The sequence below is a fragment of the Dama dama genome, chromosome 14 (genome assembly GCF_033118175.1).
Source record: "Dama dama isolate Ldn47 chromosome 14, ASM3311817v1, whole genome shotgun sequence".
Lineage (NCBI taxonomy): Eukaryota > Metazoa > Chordata > Mammalia > Artiodactyla > Cervidae > Dama > Dama dama.
In genome coordinates this window covers 68,914,026-68,935,269 of record NC_083694.1, presented here as the reverse complement: position 1 = coordinate 68,935,269, position 21,244 = coordinate 68,914,026, and the positions used below count along the sequence as shown (strand labels likewise).

General features: G+C 46.5%; 1 protein-coding gene across 7 annotated transcripts in view; it reads left to right on the top strand.

The window, feature by feature from the left end:
- Window positions 1–21,244, top strand: part of HHAT (hedgehog acyltransferase) — a 338,119-nt gene that overhangs the window by 75,405 nt on the left and 241,470 nt on the right. For 6 of the 7 annotated variants that reach the window (XM_061161031.1, XM_061161030.1, XM_061161029.1 and 3 more), the window contains exons 6-7: window positions 2,101–2,316; window positions 12,507–12,678. In XM_061161031.1, coding sequence (XP_061017014.1) covers window positions 2,101–2,316; window positions 12,507–12,678 — 388 coding nt within the window. The remainder of the gene's footprint in view (window positions 1–2,100; window positions 2,317–12,506; window positions 12,679–21,244) is intronic. The other variant, XM_061161033.1, reaches the window with a different exon arrangement.

Sequence of the window (21,244 nt, the reverse complement as noted above, 5' to 3'; positions counted from 1 at the left end):
TGGCAGTTAGAATTGGTGAGCCCTGGATTGGCACAGACATGGGAAAGAACACAGCAGGAAGAAGGAGCCAGTGGTTTTCTAATCTCTTCTAGTCTATGTGTCCTTCTCTTGAAACCAGAGGCAGTATTTAACCTCTGAGTCTCAATTTCATCATTTGGAAAATGGAGGTACAAGCTGCTCTGCCTTCCTCATGGAGATGTTCTGAGGACCTAACAAGATAATGTGTTAAGCAATTTTGTAAAAATGGTAGCATTTTGAAAATTCAGGTTTTTTTTTTTTTTTTTGCTGTTGTTAGGCTATCTTAAATTTTTCTTCACTCTCACCCGTGGACTGGGGTGAGTAAGTCAGGTGGGCAGTTCTCTCCTAACAGAAAATACTTAACTTCCCAGAATGATTAAGCTACCTGATTATTTAAATAAGTGTGCTTAAAATTAGGTTTGTGATAAAAATAAAAACAAATCCACATCTAACTTTGGGGGGATCTGGCAAGTATTCAAAACAGTCTCTGATTGTAATGATCATTTATTTGGGGACCACTAGCATCAGTTATGGGCGTTGGTGGTGAATAAATTATGTATGTTGGTGATGTGAAAAATATTGCCAGAGAGGAGGGAGCCAATGACCAGCAACCAGTTGCTCTAGGTTTCCATACTTTCACACATGCAGTTTTCTTGATTTTTCTTGGTGGCTGCTGAAGTCCTGGACATGGGGTAGAAACTCTGTTCAGGGCTTAATTTTTCTGTGTAAAGCCTTGAAAGACTCTCATGGGTCAAATGAACTACTCTGTCCTTTGTCCCAGTTCTATGTTTTGTATCTATTTTCATCACCTGGTTTTCTCATTAAAAGATAATGTGTATGTATTTTAGAAAATATGGAATATGTAGAAAAATAGATGATAAAATGATCCATAATTTTACTCCCTCAGTAGTATCTAGATTTTATCACAGTTGCTTTTAGTCTTTTGTCCTTCGCCTAGTTTTGTACGTACTTGTTACTTCTTATTTCATGCCGTCTTGTATACTGACTCCTATATGAGAATTCAGGTTCACTGAAGGCAGGGACTATTTCTTTTGATGATGTGTCTCTAAAGTTTGTTTGGAAAATAGTTCTCCACTACATGTGAAGCCAGATTAATGACAGAGAGCCAAAGGAAAAATCTGTTGAAGACATAGATCCCACGTGGCCTTTACAGACACACCATTTTGTTGTGCTTCGTGGGGATTACTTTTCTAGCAAATTGACTTCCTGGCACACCTTTCCTGTGCACTTTAGTCCCGTGCCCTCCCCAGCACAAGCGTCACCAGCTCAGCTCCGCCTCAGATCATCAGGCGTTAGATTCTCACAAGGAGTGTGCAGCCTCCGACCCTGGCACGCGCAGTTCACAGCTGGGCTCACTCTCCTGTGAATAAAACGCGGCTCTCTGCCGGGGGGCGGGGCTCAGGCTCTAATAGGAGCCGTGGGAAGTGGCTTTAAACAGAGGTGAAGCTTCACTAGCTCACCTGCCCTTCCCCTCCTGCTGTGCAGCCCGATTCCTAAACTGGCCACGGACCAACAGTGGCCTGTGGCCTCGGGGTTGGGGACCCCTGCAGTAAGCTGTGGTATAGTTTATTAGTATAGTATATGTAAACATAGCTTTTATGTGCAAATGGGAAACCAAGCAAATTGTGTGACTCATTTTGTAGCAATATTCCATTTATTGTGGGGATCTGGAGCTGAGCCCCCAGAGTCCCGAGATCTGTCTGGATAGGTCTCTCTGTGTCTTCAGGGTTGTGGAAGGGGCTGGCTGTCAGAGTACCCCTTGGATGTAGCTAATCTCCGTGCTATGCACGGGTGCGTCCCCCGGGTGCGTATCTGGGGAAACCCTCACCCTCTGTTGCATCAGGCTTAACGCTAAGCCGATGGCCGATGTTAGGGACACTCTTCTGCCTGTGGCTCGTGAACTGCTTGTTCTGATGGTGCATGAGGTTTGCCAGCTGTTGGGAGGCTCTCGGCTCCCGGGGTGGGACAGCCGCTCTGCCCGTGGAAGAGCTCTCCTTCCCCGGAGGCTGGATGGCGTCCGTCCTCAACACTCAAGGGTTTTCTCTCCTTGTGACTTCGCAGAGAGGGTGGTACGAGACGGAGAGGGAGTACTGCTTGCTGCAGTTCACGCTGACCGTGCGCTGTCTGTGCTACACCAGCTTCGGCCTGGAGCTGTGCTGGCGGCCCCCGCCGGCCGAGCGGCCCTTCCGCTACCTCCCCTGGATGCTCGCCTACGTCTTCTACTACCCGGTCTTCCACAACGGGCCCGTCCTCAGCTTCCCGGAGTTCGTCACGCAGGTAGAGCCTTCCGAGGGTGGCACGGGTGTTCCTGCCCGTGACGCTTCTGTCCTTGTTGCTGAGATCACTCATGAGTCTTTTCATACTGTTGTCGTTTAGTCGCTCAGTCGTGTCTGACTCTTTGCAACCCCATGGACCGTAGCCCACCAGGCTCCTCTGTCCATGGGATTCTCAAGGCAAGAATCCTGGTGTGGGTTGCCATGCCCTCCTCCAGGGGATCTTCCTGACACAGGGGTGGAACCCACGTCTCCTGCATTGGCAGGTGGATTCTTTACCGCAGAGCCACCAGGAAGCCCATACTTGGTTGCCCACAGATGTACAACACACATTATTGTCGTGAATTCTGATAAGAAGTGAAATACTTTGGGGAAGTAAGCCTTCAGAGCGAAGGTCACCGTGTCCCTTGTGCATGTGGGCTGTCGGAGCCCCCACCCAGGTTCCCAGTGGACTGTGGCAGCCAGAAATAATTACTGGGCACAGCCAGGAACTTGGGGGAGGGCATCCCAGGCAGGCCAGTCCCAGAGAAAGAAAACCGGGTTTTCATGGACTTACTGGGAAAATGGAAGGAGACACTGACTAAGTGGGCGGTTGGCAAACAGTTGGTGCCCTTTTATTTTCACAAACTGCCTATGAAATAGCTCTTCTGTGGCTGGGGGATTGTTCAGGGGGACCTGGGTGGGGTCACAGAGTGGGGTTGAAGAGGTTTGAAGGCAGTGCAGTGGTGTGTCTTCAGGTCTGGGTGTCTGTTTCTGCCCAGGACCGCACCTGCCTCCTGGGCAGCAGTCTTGTCCGAGGCTCACGGCAAGCTGCCTTCATCATTCCCACCTCATTTCCCCTCCTACTTTGGATTCCTTCCCTCATTCCACAGCCAGCCTCGTGGAAGATGTGTACTGGGTTAATTCACACAAAGTGTGAGTAATCAGTGATGCCTAAAAACAGGGTTTATTCAAGACAATTTCTGCCCCCCACCCCCAACAAAAGAATCCTGATGGAGGTGAGAATAATAACACGTATGCACACACAGTGCACACATGTGCAGGCACATACATGTATACACATGTGCACACACGGGGAGCTGGACATGTTGAAGAGCAGGGCCAGCAGCAGTGTTTCACATTTCTGGAGGGGGCACCCTGAAAGGTGCCCCCTGCACAAATAGGAGGGTGCTTAGAAATCCCTATTTTGCCTTAAAATTTCACATTGTATTCAAAACATTACATTTCTGCATTATAACAATAACTTAATGTTTAAAAATTGCCAGTTAAGTCATTAAACTTTTTTCCCCTCTGCAAATGGTTTAAGTAAAATTGATATTCTAGGCAGATGTATTGATATGTTTAGCATATGGTTTCTCATACTTCAATTTGGGTTACCTAGGAGCATTCTTTTGTCGTGAAGTAATTTAAAATTCGAGTTTGAAAATCATGGTCAAAGTTGTTGTGTAAAAGCCAGAGGTGGTTTAGTGATAACAGCTGATCTTCCCACTCCGTGATTCTTTTTCCCCAAACTTTAAACTTTTTGTCTTGTATTGGGGTATAGCTGATTAACAGTGTTCTGGTAGTTCCAGGTCAACAGTGAAGGGACTCAGCCATACATACACACGTCATTCTCCCCCAGATCCGTCTCCCATCCAGGCTGCCATGTAACAGCGAGCAGAGTTCCATGCGCTATGCAGTAAGCCCTTGCTGGTTATCCATTTGGAGTATAGCAGTGTGTACGTGACCTTCCCAAAGTCCCTAACTATTCACCCCCCTCCCCGCCCCCGCCCCCGCCCCGGCAACCCTAAGTTTGTTTTCCAGGCCTGTGAGCCTGTTTCTGTTTTGTAAGTTCATTTGTATCGTATCTTTTTAGATTCCACATATAAGGGATGTCATGTGATGATTCTCCACCTCTGTCTGACTCACTTCACTCGGTGTGACCATCTCTCCGTCCGTCCGTGTCTCTGCACGTGGCCTTATTTCACTCTTTTCAATGGCTACTGACTCAGAGGTTCTTAAAGTGGGGTCCCTGGACCAGCGGCTGCAGCCTCACTTGGGAACTTGTCAGACATGCAGCTTCTCAGGCCCTGCCCCAGACCTACGGAATCAGAAACCCGGGGGCGGGGCCCCAGAGTGTGGTCCTGATGCTGAGAGGTGAAGAATCACTTTCCTAAGTTTTTTTTAGAAGAGGAACTTCTTCTCCGGAGGTGGGGGCCCTCCTTAAAAGATCAGGGTGGAGTAGGCCCAGTGTGGGGTGGGTTCAGTTCACTCACATTTTGTCTCTTTTACAACCTCCTTGTTGTTGGAGAAGGAAATAGCAACCCACTCGAGGATTCTTGCCTGGGAAATCCCACAGAGAGAGGAGCTTGGGAGCTACAGTACATGGGGTCGCAAAGAGTCGGACGCGACTGAGCACGCACGCATGGCACGACCATTGTAAGGTTTAAATTTTAGCATTGCAGTCAGTAGCTTTTGGACTAAATATCCACAGCACACCCCCACCCTTCTCTTGAAGACAGATAATAATTCTCAGAGAAACATAGACTAAACCCAATTAGAGGAAACAAATTATTTTCCAAATTGTCTCTTATCCATTAAGGAGCTTATCCCTGTGGGATCCGTACTTCATTGTTTGACAAATCACCATTCTTTTTAGTTCTCATCTCCTCCTTTCTGACTGTACCCTGTAGAGTCTTGAGGGAATTTGAGAGGCGGGTTGCAGGGTCCTAAATCTGTCATAGAGAGGCAAGCTCTAAGAGCATCGCGCACCTGAATCCTTAGCCACAGGCTTTCATTCTCCCAAGTTTCTGCCTGTAGGGACTCAGGTATGGAGACTGTGGGCTGCATCTATGCCTATTCTTTCTCTTTTTTTCACCCCTTTCAAAAGGGTAGCAGTTGCTGAAAGCAGAAACTCAAAAAAGGCAAATTGAAGCCTTTCTCTGTAATCTGGGAGGATTCCTAGAAAAGTCAGCATAGAAATGGCAAGATGTTTAATAAGCTACAGGGCAATAAAAAGACAAGTGATTTCTGTGGTTGCTGGGGGTGTTTATGGGCACTCAAGTCCTATGAGAAAAACGGTCTAAAAAGAGAGCAGTGAAACTTACTAAGGAGGTGACCTCATAGAGTGAAAGGATTCCATCAGAGATGGAAGGGGATGGAAGAAAGCTGGCCGGCAGAGCTTGTAAGCAAGGTTTGCTCTGAACAAGTGCTCGCGTGAGTGGAGTAAACGTCCCAGGAAACAGTAGAGTTGAGATTTTGGTCCTTGGCCTCTCAGGCCAGCGTGCCCAGGCTCTGAAGGACAGGAGGAGACTTGCCGCCAGGGGGCAGCAGAGCCTCACTGTGGAAACCCACCCAGCACGTCCGACCACAGTGGTTAAAATGAGAGCCTTAGGTCCACCGGAGGAGACTTCTTTCACTCAGGTTTTTTTCTTTAGTGTGTAAATTTACATACCCAAGATGAAGCAAGCATAGAAGAGGTGCCTCTGTAATGCATGGTGTGTGAAATGTGTACGCATCAATCACCAACAGGGAAAACTGGACCTGTCAACAGGCCCCAGTGTTAACTCGAAGGCCATCTCTGATGGCGTTTGGAGTTTCAGAAATATGGGCCCCGTTTGTGTTTCTCCCAGGGGCCTGTGGAACTCAGATACTGAGCCAGGGGTGAGGTGGGGGACAGCGTGGGGGAGGTCTAGGGAAAGGCAGGAAATGCTGTTTATTTGCTGAGCTTGGAGCCTGGGGCCACCCCGTCCTGCCCTGAGCAGGCTGACTGGTGCAGTGAGGAGCCGGTGTATGTGTTGGGGGCACTGGGTTTTGGGGGGAACTTCCTTGCTGAGGGCTGTGCTCCTGCCCCAAGGGGAAGACAGTGAAAGTGAAAGTCGTTCAGTCGTGTCTGACCCTTTGCGACCCCATGGACTATACGGTCCGTGGAATTCTCCAGGCCAGAATACTGGAGTGGGTAGCCTTTCCCTTTTCCAGGGGATCTTTCCAACCCAGCGATTGAGCCCAGGTCTCCTACATTGCAGGTGGATTCTTTACCAGCTGAGCTACCAGGGAAGCCCAAGAATATTGGAGTGGGTAGTCTATCCCTTCTTGAGGGGATCTTCCGAACCCAGCGATTGAGCCCAGGTCTCCTACATTGCAGGTGGATTCTTTACCAGCTGAGCTACCAGGGAAGCCCAAGAATATTGGAGTGGGTAGTCTATCCCTTCTCCAGGGGATCTTCCCGACCCAGGAATCGAACCAGGACCTCCTGCATTGCAGGCGGATTCTTTACCAGCTGAGCTATGAGGGAAGCCCCAAGGGGAAGACAGTGCTTAAATCGGGAACGTGGTTGATGCTTAAGAGCAAAACTCCTGCGCCCAGCCCTTTAGTTACAGGGTTTGAATCCCTGCTCTGTTTTGGCTTGAGAGCATTTGGTGAGTTACTCACCTTATTTGAGACTGCATTTCCTTTTATCAGTATAAAGGAAAAAATAATAATACCCCCTAGATAGAATTGTTGTAAGGACTCAATGATTTCGTCTAGGTAACATGGCTTGGCGTGTTGTGCACACTGTCATTGTCATTACTGTTACCCAAAACTGAGTGTCACTTCTGGAGTATGTTGCTGGAGGAGGTCACTGGAAGGCTGTGATCGCTGGTTGGCCCGCACTCTGGACCTGGGCAGTTGGGGGCTCCTCACCCCTCCCTGCCCTTGGAACGGACTTTCTGCCCATCATTCCCAGGCTGGGAGCCACTTCTGGGGCGTAGCTTTGACCATGAAAGAGGAAGGTGTTGTTGAGACCATCTGAACTGCCTATGTGACTAAACCCAGAAAAGGCCTCTGTTTCAACTTTAAAATTCTGCCGGCGGTTGCAGAGATCTGCTGGTGCTGCGGCGCCCGCGACGGGGCCTGCCTGTCCGCTCTCTGGTTGTTAATCCTGCCCTGCCGGTCCGAGCAGCCCTGCCGGTCCCAGCGGCCCACTTGTTTTTTCGGTCTCTCCTTGTGCTCTGTGATCCAGGGGCCGGTTTCAGGTCTCACCTGGGGAGGCTCCCACGGTGAGACCTAACCTAAACGGGTGAGAACTAACATCCATTTATACCAGACCGGAGGCCCTGGGTGTCCGGGCTGGCAGGTGAGGGCAGCAGCGGGGGCCGTTCTGGGCACGATTCTGGGCAGGAGCCATCCCCGGCCTCAGAAGAGGTCAGCGGAAGATAGATGCAGGCAGTGGCCACAGGGGTGGGTCCAGTCCCTGAGCGGCCAGGGCTGGCAGTCACTGTCCCAGCCAGACCACTCCGGGTTTGGGGTAGGCACTCGAGGCACCTGCAGTGATGCTAACCGGGAGGAGGAATACGCACTGAGCGCTTACCCCTAACCAGGCTTTCCGTCTTCTAACACGTTTCATCCTAGCTACAGCCTGAGGAGTAAGACATTGTTGTTATTCCCACTTCACAGACAGTAACATGGAGGCAAAGAGAGGCTAATGGGGTGCGTGTTGGGGTGGGGGCAATAAAGACTGGAGCCTTGCTGCCAGCTCGGTGACCCTCACAGGGATTAGAGTGAGGATGCAGCGTTACGTGGTGGACGTGCGGGTCTGGACACCCAGGCTGGCCAGGCCAGGTCCCAGTCCTGCGGCCGCTACCCCGACTTCAGGCCCCACTCGCTGTTCTGGCAGAGACCCGTGGGTATCACCTGCCTTGGTCTGGATGCAGTGAGGGTCTGACTAGGGAATCCCTTACTGGGAAAGGGGTATGGCCTGAGACCGTGGGCTGGAGAGAAATGCCCTCATTATAAAGGAGCAAGACTTGGGCCACAGTGCCTGGAGCCAAGTGCAGAGAGGCCGGAGCAGAGGTGACTCGGTTGAACAGTTGTGTCTGGGGGAAGGCTTCTCTTTGGTGCTCTCCAAGGTGGGTATTATTCATGTGTGAAAGAACCTTTCAGCTTTGAGAACTGTCACCTTAAATCATTAGAATCTCTCTGAAAGGCTTTGATATGCCTTTTTATGCAATTTGCATGAAATGAGGTTTTAAAATATAATGTGTTTTACAATGCGCTTTGCAGATGAGTTAATGTGTTTTTTCATGGCGCCTTCACTAAAAGTTCCCATTGGCGGCAGTTTCCAGTGGTCTTAAGGTTGGCACTGCCCTTGGTGTAAAATATCTCCGGCAAAATGCTTTGCATGCTGAGGTTGAATAATGAGCAACCCTGCTTGTCAGGTGAGCTGTGTGGGGTGTGTCTTCTTCCTGTCGGATTGACAAGGGACAGATACAGTTTTTTAAATAAAAGGGAGTCAACTCGATGGAAGGTATACAGGGATTGTAATAATGACACGACTCTAAAGAAAAACCGATATCCATTCTTTTTAAAGTAGAAACAAATAGAGTGAAAAACGGGGTTGTTTTCCTTCTGCTGCGTTTGCTGGTGCCATTAAGGAACAGACATTTCTCATACTCTGACTGGGGAGACATCCAGCATCAAAAAGGGAGCACAGCAGAGAAAAGGCCAGCCCTTCTGGTCCAGGGGTGCCACATAATTATGCCTTTTGCAGCCTGGGGAGGAAGTTGGGCCCCGGGGAAGGTAGGTAAGTCATTACCGGGAAGCCAGTCAGGCACACCACGCACCTCGTGTTTCTTCCTAATTACAGATCTTTGGGTCCCTTAGATGGTGCCTTGTTTGGGGAAGGAGAGGAGGGCCTCTGGCCTGCCCGTGGCATGTGGTCACCTGAGCTGCAGGCGATTGGCCAGACTTACTTCCTGATCACCTGGCGGGGCCCGTTGTCCTGATTCGGCAGTGGCTCTCCTGTCTCTTCTCTGCTCCCAGGGACGGGGCTGTCTGTACGCCCAGTGATGCCCCGAGACCACAGGTGCAGGTCTGGTCCTCAGGGGACCTTAGCCAGGGGTTGGCCGTCTGCTCGTGGGCCTGCAGGTCATGTGCACGTTGCTTATTTAGAAGCTGGAGACAGTTGTGCAAAGATGGTCTTTGGTCAGTTCTGCTTGTGAGTTGTTATCACGTTCAGTCAGGGAAGCTGCTTTCCTCCAAAAGTCTGGCACCAAGAAAGGCCCTGCCCACTGTCCTGGAGTAGAGTTCGGTGCCTCTTGTGTCTTGGCTCAGCCGATTGCCTTGGTGTGAACTGTTCTAGCAGTCATAGACCAATGGACACTGTTCGTCATCATTTCTTCATCTGTTGATGCTCATTAAGTCAAAATGAGTTTGCTTTATTAGACAGTATTGGTTTTTCTCTTTCTTACTTCACTCCTTCACTCCATATGAGAGTCTCTAGGTCCATCTGTGTCTCTTCAAAGGACCCAATTTTGTTCTTTTTTATGGCTGAGTAATATTCCATTGTGTAATATATGTACCATGTCTTTTTTTATCCATTCATCTGTTGATGGACATTTAGGTTGCTTCCATGTCCTGGCTATTGTAAATAGTGCTGCAATGAACATTGGTGTGTATGTGTCTTTTTGATTTATGAGCTGGAATAGGATTGATTATGAACAAAGGGGAACTTAGCGTATAGCTAAGAAAATCTCTGAGTGAGGTGGGAAAGTAGTTGTTGTTTCGTCACTAAGTTTGTCTGACTCTTTGCAATCCTGTGGACGGTAGCCCACCAGGCTCCTCTGTCCATAGGATTTCCCAGGCAAGAATACTGGAGTGGGTTGCCATTTCCTTCTGCAGGGGATCTTCCTGACCCAGGGACTGAACCTGAGTCTCCTGAATTGGCAAGCGGGTTCTTTATCAGTGAGCTGCCAGAGAAGCCCTGAAGTGGGACTTCGGGGAAAATGAAGATGGGGCTGGTGCAGGAAAAATAAAGATGGGGCTGGTGCAGAAGAGAGAGAGGGACAGGCCTCCTCTTTGAGGGTGCCACGTTCCCCAGAGGAGGTCTTGAGACTTAGCAATTTTTACAAGAAGGGTGCAGAAACAGAGCGCTTGTCTCTCTAGCAGAGGACCAACATCTTCACAGTAGTGTAAACTTGCGTTACCTTCCCCCCATTACAAAAACAGTAACAGTTTAAAATCACTGAAGACCCTCACCATCCAAAGATTACCATCAGTGCTACCATTTTGGTGTCTCTCTCTCCAGCTTTTCATGATTTATGCAGATTGGTATCAAAAAATAGTGTTTTTGTGATTATGTACGATTGAGGTGCGCTCATGCATGTCACCAAGCCCCACACCCCTACTGTTGGACATTTGCATGATTTCCTGTTTCTTCTTAAGTAATGCAGACACGAGGGATCAGGCAGGTCGGGGGTCTCTTAACTGAGGATTTTGCTGTCCACTGGCTCGTTGATGCTCTGCTGTAGACTTTGTAGGGTCTCGCAGAGCAGGCACACTTGAGGTAAGGATTCAGATGAAAACCACCCTCAGCTATTCCTGGAGAAGGGAAGCGGGGGAGGAGGGGCATCACATTGGCTGTGGCTGTAATTACAGTGAGCTGTGATCCGTGCCAGACTGCAAACCGAGGCTTAGCTCCCTGGATAACTTCGCCAGCCAGCACTTCCCCTGGCAAACCTGGTGGCATGGATCTTTCAAAGCAGTTATTAATACTTTCGTTTCCTAACACATTATCTTTCTCAGGTGAACGGAAGAAAGCGAAGGGAGAAAGGAAATTCCTGTAGCTTGATCGGCTTACATTAAAAAAGTTAAACCAACAGCTTTCCTGGGTGTAGCTAACCCAGCAGATGACAAAAGGGTGAAAGCCATCCACGCAGGTGATTGCAGTTTCACTGTGCCTGCCCGAATTTCTTGGTCTGGCTCCTTGCTGGAAGAGGACAGTTTGAGACCATGGTAGACTGTATGCTCAAGAATGGAATAAAAATGACTTCCTGGGAGTGTAGTCACCCGTCACCTCTCAGGGCTGTACCTGCAGCCTTCCCTGGCTGCAGTGGGACCCAATGCGCCCTCATGGTGAGAAGAGAGGAGAAGTCAGAGAAGCACGCCCAGATCACTTTCCCCAGGCCGGGCCCCCCGTGTTTTTGTGGTGTCTGGAGCCCTACTTGTCAAAGGCTGAATCGAGTCCGTATCCTCTGCCTGCCAATGTGTGCAGCTACAAGTTCGCAATTAAGGCATCCACTTCCCCTCTGCATTTCAAGGCAGCCTTCAGCCTAAGAAAATCACGTCAGTGTAACATCCAGAAAACTTATGCACGCTCTCTTGGTTTTTTGTTTGCTTGATTTGGCCTGTTTTTTGATTGCACTGGGTCTTCATTGCAGCATGCAGGATCTAAACTCTCTGACCGTGGATCAGCCCAGGGCCCCCGGCACTGGGAGTGCAGAGTCTCAGCCACTAAACCACCAGGGAAGTCTCTCTGTTGTTTTCGTGTGTTTGTCTCGGATACATCAGGAATTGCCCTCTGCCCTGGGTTTTTGCAGGGCTGCTGCTGGTGTGAAGGGTGCAGAACCCCTTCTTGGTTCTCGGCATTGGGCTAGCTTGTGGCCCCCACCAGCTATATTCTTACACTGGGACAGAGTATTCTAACTCGGACGTGACTTTTAAAAAAACTTTAATTGAAATATAATTTGATTTACAGTGTTGGTGGTAGTTTTGGGTATACAGCAAAATGATTCAGTTATATGCGCTTAGTCGCTTCAGTGGTGTCCAACTCTGCGACCCTGTGGACTGTAGCCCGCCAGGCTCCTCTGTCCGTGGGATTCTCCAGGCAAGAACACTGGAGTCGGTTGCCATTCCCTCCTGCAGGGGATCTTCCCCGCCGCAGGGATCAAACCTATGTCTCTATGTCTCCTGTACTGGCCGGTGGGTTCTTTACCACTAGCTGTCTGTTTGTTTACTCTTCTTAAGATTCTTTTCCGTTATAGGTTATTACAAGATATTGAATATAGTTGTACAGTAGGTCCTTGTCTGTTAACTATTTTATGTATAGTAGTGTGTGTCTGTTAATCCCAAACTGTTAATTTATTACCCCCCCCCCCCCCCCCCCGCCCTTTCCCCTTTGGTAACCATAAGCTTGGTTTCTATGTGAGTCTGTTTCTGTTTTCTAAATAAGTTCATTTGTATCATTTTTTAAGATTCCACGTATATGTGATATCATATGAGATTTGTCAGACATGATTCTTTTCACCCAAGAGCACTGAGTATTCCCAAGGCAAACTAAACCAACCCTCCATTCAGAGATAACAGAGATGAGAACTTATAAAAAACGTCGTCTGGGGGACTCTGAAAGATTTTAAAAATGGGGGCGCCATCCGATGACTTCTTTCGTTTCCTCTTTAGATGCGGCAGCAGGAGCAGAGCCCGCCGAAGACCAGCCTCTCCATCCTTGTCTTGGGGCTGGGCCGTCTCCTCTTCTACTGGTGGCTGGCAGAGCTGATGGTTCATCTCATGTACATGCACGCCATCTACAGCAGTGCCTCCCTCCTGAGGGCCGTCTCCAGCTGGACCTTAGGTAACCGTAGAGATCGCCGGCGGTAGAGCAGGCGTCAGGAGCGAGCTTCACGGGGAAGCTGGTCAGAGCGCAGACAGGGGTGGGTTGCCTTCAGCAAACCCTGTCTTTTTTAACCGTGCTCCTCTTGTGGCCAAGATGACGCATGCGTGAAGTGGCCGACAGAGGTGAGGGCCAGGTTTGTGGGCTGGGAGCCAAGGATGGTAGCAGCCCCTCTTCCTGATGGAATTCCCGCTCAGCTCAGCTGGGTCTGCATCTTCCCGGTGTGGCCAGCACTGCACTTGGCAGGAGTCCCTGCTAAGAGCTGGTGCGGTAAGACCGAGTCTGCAGTCATCTCGTTTTCTGTACGACGTAAAGCAAAGAGTGTAAAGCTTTAGAGTCAGGCAAATACAGGCTTTATTTTGAGATTGAAGTGCAGTTGATTGACGATGTTGTATTAGTCTCGGGTGTATAGCAAAGTGATTTGGTTGTACATATGTGTGTGTGTGTGTGTATGTGCGTGAGCACACACGCTCTGTGCTTAGTCGCTCCGTCGTGTCCGACTCTGTGCGACCCCATGGACTGCAGCCCGCCAGGCGCCTCTGTCCTCGGGGATTCCCCAGGCGAGAATACTGGAGTGGGTTCCCATGCTCTCCTCCAGGGGATCTTCCTGACCCAGGAATCAAACCCAGGTCTCCCTCATTGCAGGCAGACTCTTTACTGACTGAGCCTCCAGGGAAGCCCACATGTGTATATATACACTCACACACACGTGTGTGTATATAAATTTTTTTTTCAGATTCTTTTCACTTATAGGTTTATTGGGTATAGTTCCCTGTAGATCCTTGTTGATCATCTATTTTGTGTGAGTTGTGTGTGTCCGTTAATCCCAAACTGCTACTTTATCCCTGCCCCCAATTTTCCCTTTGGTAACTGTAAGTTTCTTTTCTATGTCTGTGAGTATATTCCTGCTTTGTCAAGAGTTCATTGGCATCATTTTTTAGACTCCACATATAGGCGATGTTGAGCTTCCCTGATAGCTTAGTTAATAAGGAATCTGCCTGCAATGCAGGAGACCCCCAGTTCAATTCCTAGGTCAGGAAGATCCCCTGGAGAAGGGATAGGCTACCCAGTCCAGTATTCTTGGGCTTCCTGATGGTGGCTCAGCTGGTAGAGAATCTGCCTGCAATGCAGGAGACCTGGGTTCAATCCCTGGGTTGGGAAGATCCCCTGGAGAAGGGAAAGGCAACCCACTCCAGTATTCTGGCCTGGAGAATTCCAGGCACTGTATAGTCCATGGGGTCACAAAGAGTCGGACACGACTGAGTGACTTTAACTTCACATAGGTGATATCATGATATTTGTCTTTCTCAGGCTGACTTCACTTAGCATGATAGTCTTTAAGTCCATCCATGTTGCTGCAAATGGCAATATTTTGTTCTTTTTTATGGCTGAGTAACATTCCACTGTGTGTGTGTGTATGTGTGTGTGTATGTGTGTGTGTATGTATATTTGTATAAAATATGTACACCACATTTTCTTCATCCATTCACAGTCAGCTGTAGGTTTAACCTTGGCTCTACCAGCCGCTAGTGGGCAGCCTTTGACAGTTTGCCGCAACTCTCTGCACCTTCACCTGTCCAGTGAGCAGACTCACTTTTGCAGGATTGTTTGGAAGGTTAAGTGAAACTGTGTCTGGTAGATAGAATTAATGGTACGTGCTCATGTAGGCCCCTCTGTTGGCCCTTATTTCTTATCTACCCATTTCTTTTGGAGGAGGGCATGGCAACCCGCTCCAGTATTCTTGCCTGGAGAACCCACATGGACAGAAGAGCCTGGCGGGCTACAGTCCACGGGGTCGCCAAGAGTTGGAAATGACTGATGGACTAAGCACAGCACCCATTTCTTTATATCTGCACGTAGGTGGGGTGGAGGTCTGATTTCCTCAGCAGGACTCCCTATTAAGTCTCCAGTGTAAGATTTCTCTGTGGATATGCCGCTGTTCTTTATTCCTCTGGCGAAAACAGCAGAGAACGTGCTCCTTTCTGAACAAAATCTCCCATTTCTTTGTGTTCCTTTTTCAAGAGCTTCCGTGGTGGCTGAATTCAACTGTGTGGTCTGACCTCCAGCCTGGGGCTCCGATGGGAAATGGGTGATCTTCCGGTCAGATTAAGCTGCTTTCTGCCGGGGGCAAGAGTAATGGCCTGACTCCTTATCTATTTGGTGATTTATAGATTTTTTTTAAAGAAAAGTCTTGATTGCCCTTGTTATCACATAGGCTTAATCAGAATGTTTTCAAGAAAGATGCCTTTCAGGATTGGGAGAATGCTGAATTGTTTTAATGAGAGTCTCTTCTTCCCAAAGAAAAGGTTTTTTTTCATAGTTGGAAGTAATTAATAATCTAAGGCTTTAATGATACACTTAGGCAAACAAAATAGGATTAAATGATGGCTTGTGCTAAATCAGATCCCAGTTGTACTGCATCCAAATTAGGAGATTATCCATTTGGATGATTTTAACTATGAAACCTGGGTAGCAAAACTCGAAATGGGGCTTAAACAATAAGGAAAAGCCGTTGTCTCAGTCAGCTAGTATTCTTAAGGTCAACGCTAAGGGTGGTAAATCCAGTGACTAAGAAAAGTCATCAGTGAACCATTTGGGCACCTACCATTCAACTGGAGAACTAACCAGAATCCTAGAAGCCCTTAGTTTGTACCCACAATTCCATGACTTTTCACCGCCTCCACAAAGTAACCTGATCTTGGGGTTTATTGTTCCTTTTTTTTTTTTTTAAATTAAAAAATAGATTTTAGTCTTAGAGCCATTTTAGGGTTAGAGCAAAATTGAGAGGTCAGTGCAGGGATTTCCCACCTGCCCCCTGACCCCCACGTGCACAGCCCCCGGCAGTATCAGTGTTCCCGCCAGAGTGCACGTTACCGGTGACAAGCAGATGGCGACACGCCGTCACCCAGAGTCCCTCTGCAGGTTAGAACTGACTCGGCGTCATACAGTCCGCGGGCTGTGCCGGATGTGTGATGACCAGTGTCCGCTGCTGTGATGCATGCAGAGTGGTTTCACAGCCCCAACAATCCCCAGTGCTCTGTTCATCTCTCCCTCCTCTTTCATCCCCGGCAACCCCTCATCTTTTTACAATGTTTGTGTAGTTGGAATCATAGAGTGTGTAGCTTTTTCAGGTTGACATCTCTCAGTAATATGCAACTCAGGGCTCCTCCGTGTCTTTTTATGGCTTGATAGCTCATTTAATTTTAGTGCTGAATAATATTACATTATCTGGATGTACCACCGTTTATCTGTTTGCCTACTGAAGTATGTCTCGGTTGATTCTAAGCTTCGCAGTTATGAATAAATTTGCTACAAACATCCATGTGCAGGTTTTTATGTGGCCATAAGTTTTCAAGTCCTGTGAGTAAATACCAATAAATAACCACAATGGTTTGATTTTATGGTAAGGATATGTTTATTTTTGTAAGAAACTGACAAACTGGCTGTTTTTTTCCAAACTAGCTTTTTTTTTTTTTTTCTTTTTTAGTTTTCCAAAGTGGTTGTATCATTTTGTGTTCTTACCAACAATGCATGAGAGCCTGTTCCACATACTTGTCAGTATTTTGGATTGTGGTCATTCTAATAGCTGTGTAGCAGTATCTCATTGTTGCTTTAATTTGCAGTTCTCTAGTAACATATGATGTAGAACATCTTCTCCTATGGTTATTTGCTATCTGCATATCTTCTTTGGTGAGCTGTCTGTTCAGGTCTTTGCCCATTTTTAAATTGGATTGTTCCTTTTTTAATTGTTGAGTTTTAATGGTTCTTTGTATATTTTAGAAGCCAATTCTTTACCAGATGTCTCTTTTCAAATATTTTCTCCCAGTCTGTGGCTTATCTTCTCATTTTCTTGACAGTGTCTTTAACAGAGCAAAAGTTTTAATTTTTATACAGTCTAGCTCATCAGTTATTTCCGTCATGGATCTTGCATTTGGTGTTATATCTTAAAAAGTCACCACCAAGTCTGAGGTCACCTAGGCTTTCTCCTGTGTTATCATCTAAGAGTTTTATAGTTGTGTGTTTTATGTTTAGGTCTATGAGCTATTTCAAGTTAATTTTTGTGAAGAGTGTAAGAAATTAGACATGAATTTCTTCCAGCACCATTTGTTAAAAACACTATCTTTGCCCCATTATATTGTCTTTGCTCCTTTGTCAAAGATTGATTGATTGTATTTACATTGATGAGTCTATTTCTGGGCTCTCTGTTTGGTTCCATTGATCTTTTTGTTTATTATTTCACCAATATCACACTGTCTTGATTAATGTAGCTTTAAAGTAAGTCTTGAAAGTAAAATAAGTCTTGAAAGTAAAATAAGTCTTGAAAGTAAATCAGATAGGTGCAGGCCTTCACCTCTCATCTTTTCTTCCAATGCAGGTAGATTATTCTGGATCTTTTGTCTCTGCATATAAACTTTAGAATCATTTTGTTGACATCCAGAAAATAACTTGCTAGGATTTTTATTTGGATTGCATTGAATCTATTGATGGAGTATGGAAGAATTAATATCTTGATATCTTGAGCTTTTCTATCCACAAGTTGGCTGTCTATTTATTTAGTTTTTCTTCTATTTCCTTATCAGACTTTTATAGTTTTCCTCATATATAACTTGCATATATTTTCTCATATTCATACCTAAATATATTTTGGTATTAATGTAAATATTGCTATACTTTTTATTTCAAATTCTATTTGTTTATTGTCAGTAAATAGGAAAGTGATTGACTTTAACATATTAACCTTGTCTTCTGCAACCTTGCTACAATCTCTTATTCCAGGAGATATTTTTGTTGTTGTTATAATTGTTTCTTTGGGATTTTCTACTTTGACAATCAAGGTCATCTTTAAGCAAAAGTAATTTCTTCCTTTCGAAAATATATAGGACTTCCGGTATTATATGGAAAAGGAATGGTGAGAAGGGGTAGTCTTGCCTTCTTCCTGATTTTCACTATCAAGTATGATGTTTTTAATTCAGTCTCAAACTAGAAAGCTTCTATTTTCTTGCCATTAAGTATTATATTAGCTGTAGGTTTTTTGTAGATGCTTTTTTACTAAGTTGAGGAAGTTCCTTTCTATTCCTAGTTTGCTGAGAGTTTTTTTTTTTTTTTTTTTTTTTTATCATGAATGAGTGTTGGATTTTGTCAAATGCTTCTTTCTTGCATATATTGATATTACCCATTTTTTCTTCTCTAGCTTGTTGATGTGATGGGTTGCATTAACTGATTTTCAGATGTTGAATCAGTCTTGCATACCTGGATAAATTTCATTTTTCATGGTGTATAATTGTTTTTATATATTGATGGGTTGATTTGCTAATATTTTGTTGAGAATTTTTTTGTGTATGTTCGTGAGAGATATTGATATGTAGTTTTCTTGTGATGTTCAGTTCAGTTCAGTCGCTCAGTCATGTCCGATTCTTTGAGACCCCAGTATATCCTTCAGTGTTGTCCTAAATGAAATGAAGGAGATAAACCTTAGGCCCACCTGTCCTTCAGGCCCTGGATGTGGGCTATGTCAGAAAGGGGTGTGACCTTGGATGAGGCAACTCTCTCGAGGAGGTGGTCCCCAAAGCAGCTAACAGCTGAGAGTTTCTCTGGTCACATTTCTGCCGACTGGGGTAATGAGCCCTTCCTTCCTGGAGGAAGATCTGATTAGGATAGCATGGTTTCCACACAGCAGTTTTCCATGGAAGTGTCCCCTTGGTCTCTCAGAGCCTTGCTGTCAATAGCTGCTTCTTTCTAGGTGATTACACACAATTATGATTTGATTAGCCGTTTCAACGCGGTGCGTGGAACTTCCAGAGTCTCGCTGATTATTAGTAGCTGGATTTTTTACAGCCTTAAGCCTTAAGGAATCCAGATAATCGAGATTTTTTAGCTTTCCCCAAGGGTGTGGTATCTCTAGCCCTTCTAGTATCTGCTTCTTAATCAGTCAGTTTCTTCCTTGGAAGTAGCAAAAAACCAGCTTTGGATGACTGATGCAGAAAATCAAATGCCTTCGAAGGAAAATGGGTAGGTAGTTCACAGAACCACAGAGAGGGCTGGACACCTGAATTCAGGGCAGGCAGCCAGGAATCCAAGCCCAGATTACGCCCCAGAGCTCCTCTGTGAGGGAACCATTGCCCTCATCACAGCCGCTGTGGGCACCTCTCTCTGTACCCCGTACACTGGCCCTGGGGTGCCATTGTTAGTGGCCATGCCACCAGAGTGCCCCTGTCTAAAGGGCAGAGCCTAAGTGAAGCGCAGGGGAGTCTGGGGAGGCAAGCGTCTGGCAGAGTCTACTTTTCTAGTAGGAGGAAGACTGCACCCATGACAGAGACTTGTAAGATGGGGAATTCCCTGAGCACGGCAGGGTGGATGCTGGGCTTCTTTAAGCCTTTCCGGGAGCCTTCTGTCCTGTCTCCATCTGGGTTTGTTGATTTCCAGGCCTGCTGCTTAACTGCTATCCAGGGAAATTCCTTTCTTCCTTATCCTGGGGATTCCTTTTGCTCCTTGTGTGTGTCGGAGGCTTGTTTCCTGGCATACATGTATTCTTTTAGTTACTCCCCCCATTTTGATAAAGAAGATGCAGGGGAGTTCAGTTTGGGATTTCCTACATGTCTGAAATGATTTTATTTTGCCCTCTTCATGCTCTTTATTTTTTTTTTTAATTTTTATTTATTTTTTCATGCTCTTTAAAAGGTGGTGAGGTGTGGTCCTCCCGGTTGGAAATCAGTTTTCCTCCTCAGCTTTTTGAGTACATTGCCCCATTATCTTCCGGCTTGTGGTGTTGCAGTTGAGTCTGACGTCATTCATTTTCTGGATCTTTTGTATGAAATTTGACTTTTGAGCCTCCTTTCTGGGAGCTTTTAAAGTCTTCTCTTTGTCCAGGTGTTCTTAGTCTCCCAGTCATGTCCGGCTCTTTGCAACCCCATGGACTGTAGTCCACCAGGCTCCCCTGTCCATGGGATTCTCCAGGCAAGAATACTGGAGTGGGTTGCCATTTCCTCCTCCAGGTTCTTCCCGACCCAGGGATCGAACCCATGTCCCTGTGCCTCCAGCACTGCAGGTGGATTCTTTACCTGCTGAGCTATCAGGGATGCCCACTCTTTGTCTGGAATGCTCTAAAATTTCATAATGCTGTGTCCTGGTTTGGGACTGTTATGTTTTCATCCTTTGAACTAGATAGTCAGAGTTTCTTTCAAAAAAAGAAGCTGATTTTCTTTAATTCTGGCTAATATTCTTGAAATATTTTGCTAATACTTTCCTTACTTCCATATTTTAATTTTAATTTTTTAGCTCTCTCTTTGATGCCTCTCATTCAATTGTTGGACCATTAATTTTCTAATACTTTTTCTTTTCTTTAAAAAAAAAATTTTTCCCCCCACTCTGTTTTCTGGGCTATTTTCTCAACTGTCTCCTCTTAATCCATCTATTTGGTTTTCTTTTTTTTTTTTTTTCCTAATCTTTGGCTTTAACATTTTAATTTTCATGAGCTCTTTTTGTTCTTCAAATGTTGGTCTTTCCTGGCCTTCTGTTTTCATGGATCACGGTATCTTTTTCTTAACTCACTGATGATGTTACTAATGTGTTTGAAGGGAGCAGTTCTTCTCTTTTCATTGCTCCTCCTTCCAGGTTCCTGTTTTCTCCTTTGTTTCATTGGCCTTTCATGTTAATGAATGAGTGGTGACTCTTGGCCCTTTATTTCTGAGAGTGAGGCTCTTAGACGTAGGGATGTTTCTTTCTTCAGTTCAGTCACTCATTTGTGTCTGACTCTTTGTGACCCTGTGGACTGCAGCGCGCCAGGCTTCCCTGTCCATCACCAACTCCCGGACCTTGCTCAAACTCATGTGCATCGATTTGGTGATGCCGTCCAACCGTCTCATTCTCTGTTGTGCCCTTCTCCTCCTGCCTTCAGTCTTGCCCAGCATCAGGGTCTTTTCCAATGGGTCAGTTCTTCGCATCAGGCAGCCAGAGTATTGGGCCAGACTTCTTTCTTGCTGACTGTCGTAACCCCAGTTAGGCTGCACGTCATGGAAACCTTAGTGCAGCAGTAGCACCACCACCCAGGCGGTTGTTTTTCTCACGTAACAAGAGATGGAAGGATGGGCAGGTCACTGCTGGTGTAGCTTCTTACTGGAGTGGGTTGCCATGTCCTTCTCCAGGGGATCTTCCCAACTCAGGGGTCGAACCCGGGTCTCCCGCATTGCAGGCAGATTCTTTACCATCTGAGCCACCACGGAAGTGTAGCTTCTTTAGCGAGTTACAAGTGACCCAGGCTCCTTCTAGCCCTCTGTAGCTTGTGGTCTCACGATGTCTTAGGCATTGTAAGAAGAGGAAAGTTAGAAGACAGAAAGGTTAAAGGTGAGTTTCAAATCCTGCTTTACCTTTTATTGGAAAAGCAATAGTTTTTCAAGAAGCCTGATGGAGTAGAAAGTTACTTATTATGCACATGCCAGGAAACCGAGACATTTAAAAACGGGCATGTGAGGTTATGATAACACTGTAAGAGCCGGTCTTTCTACGACTTTTCATTCTCATTATTCCAAAT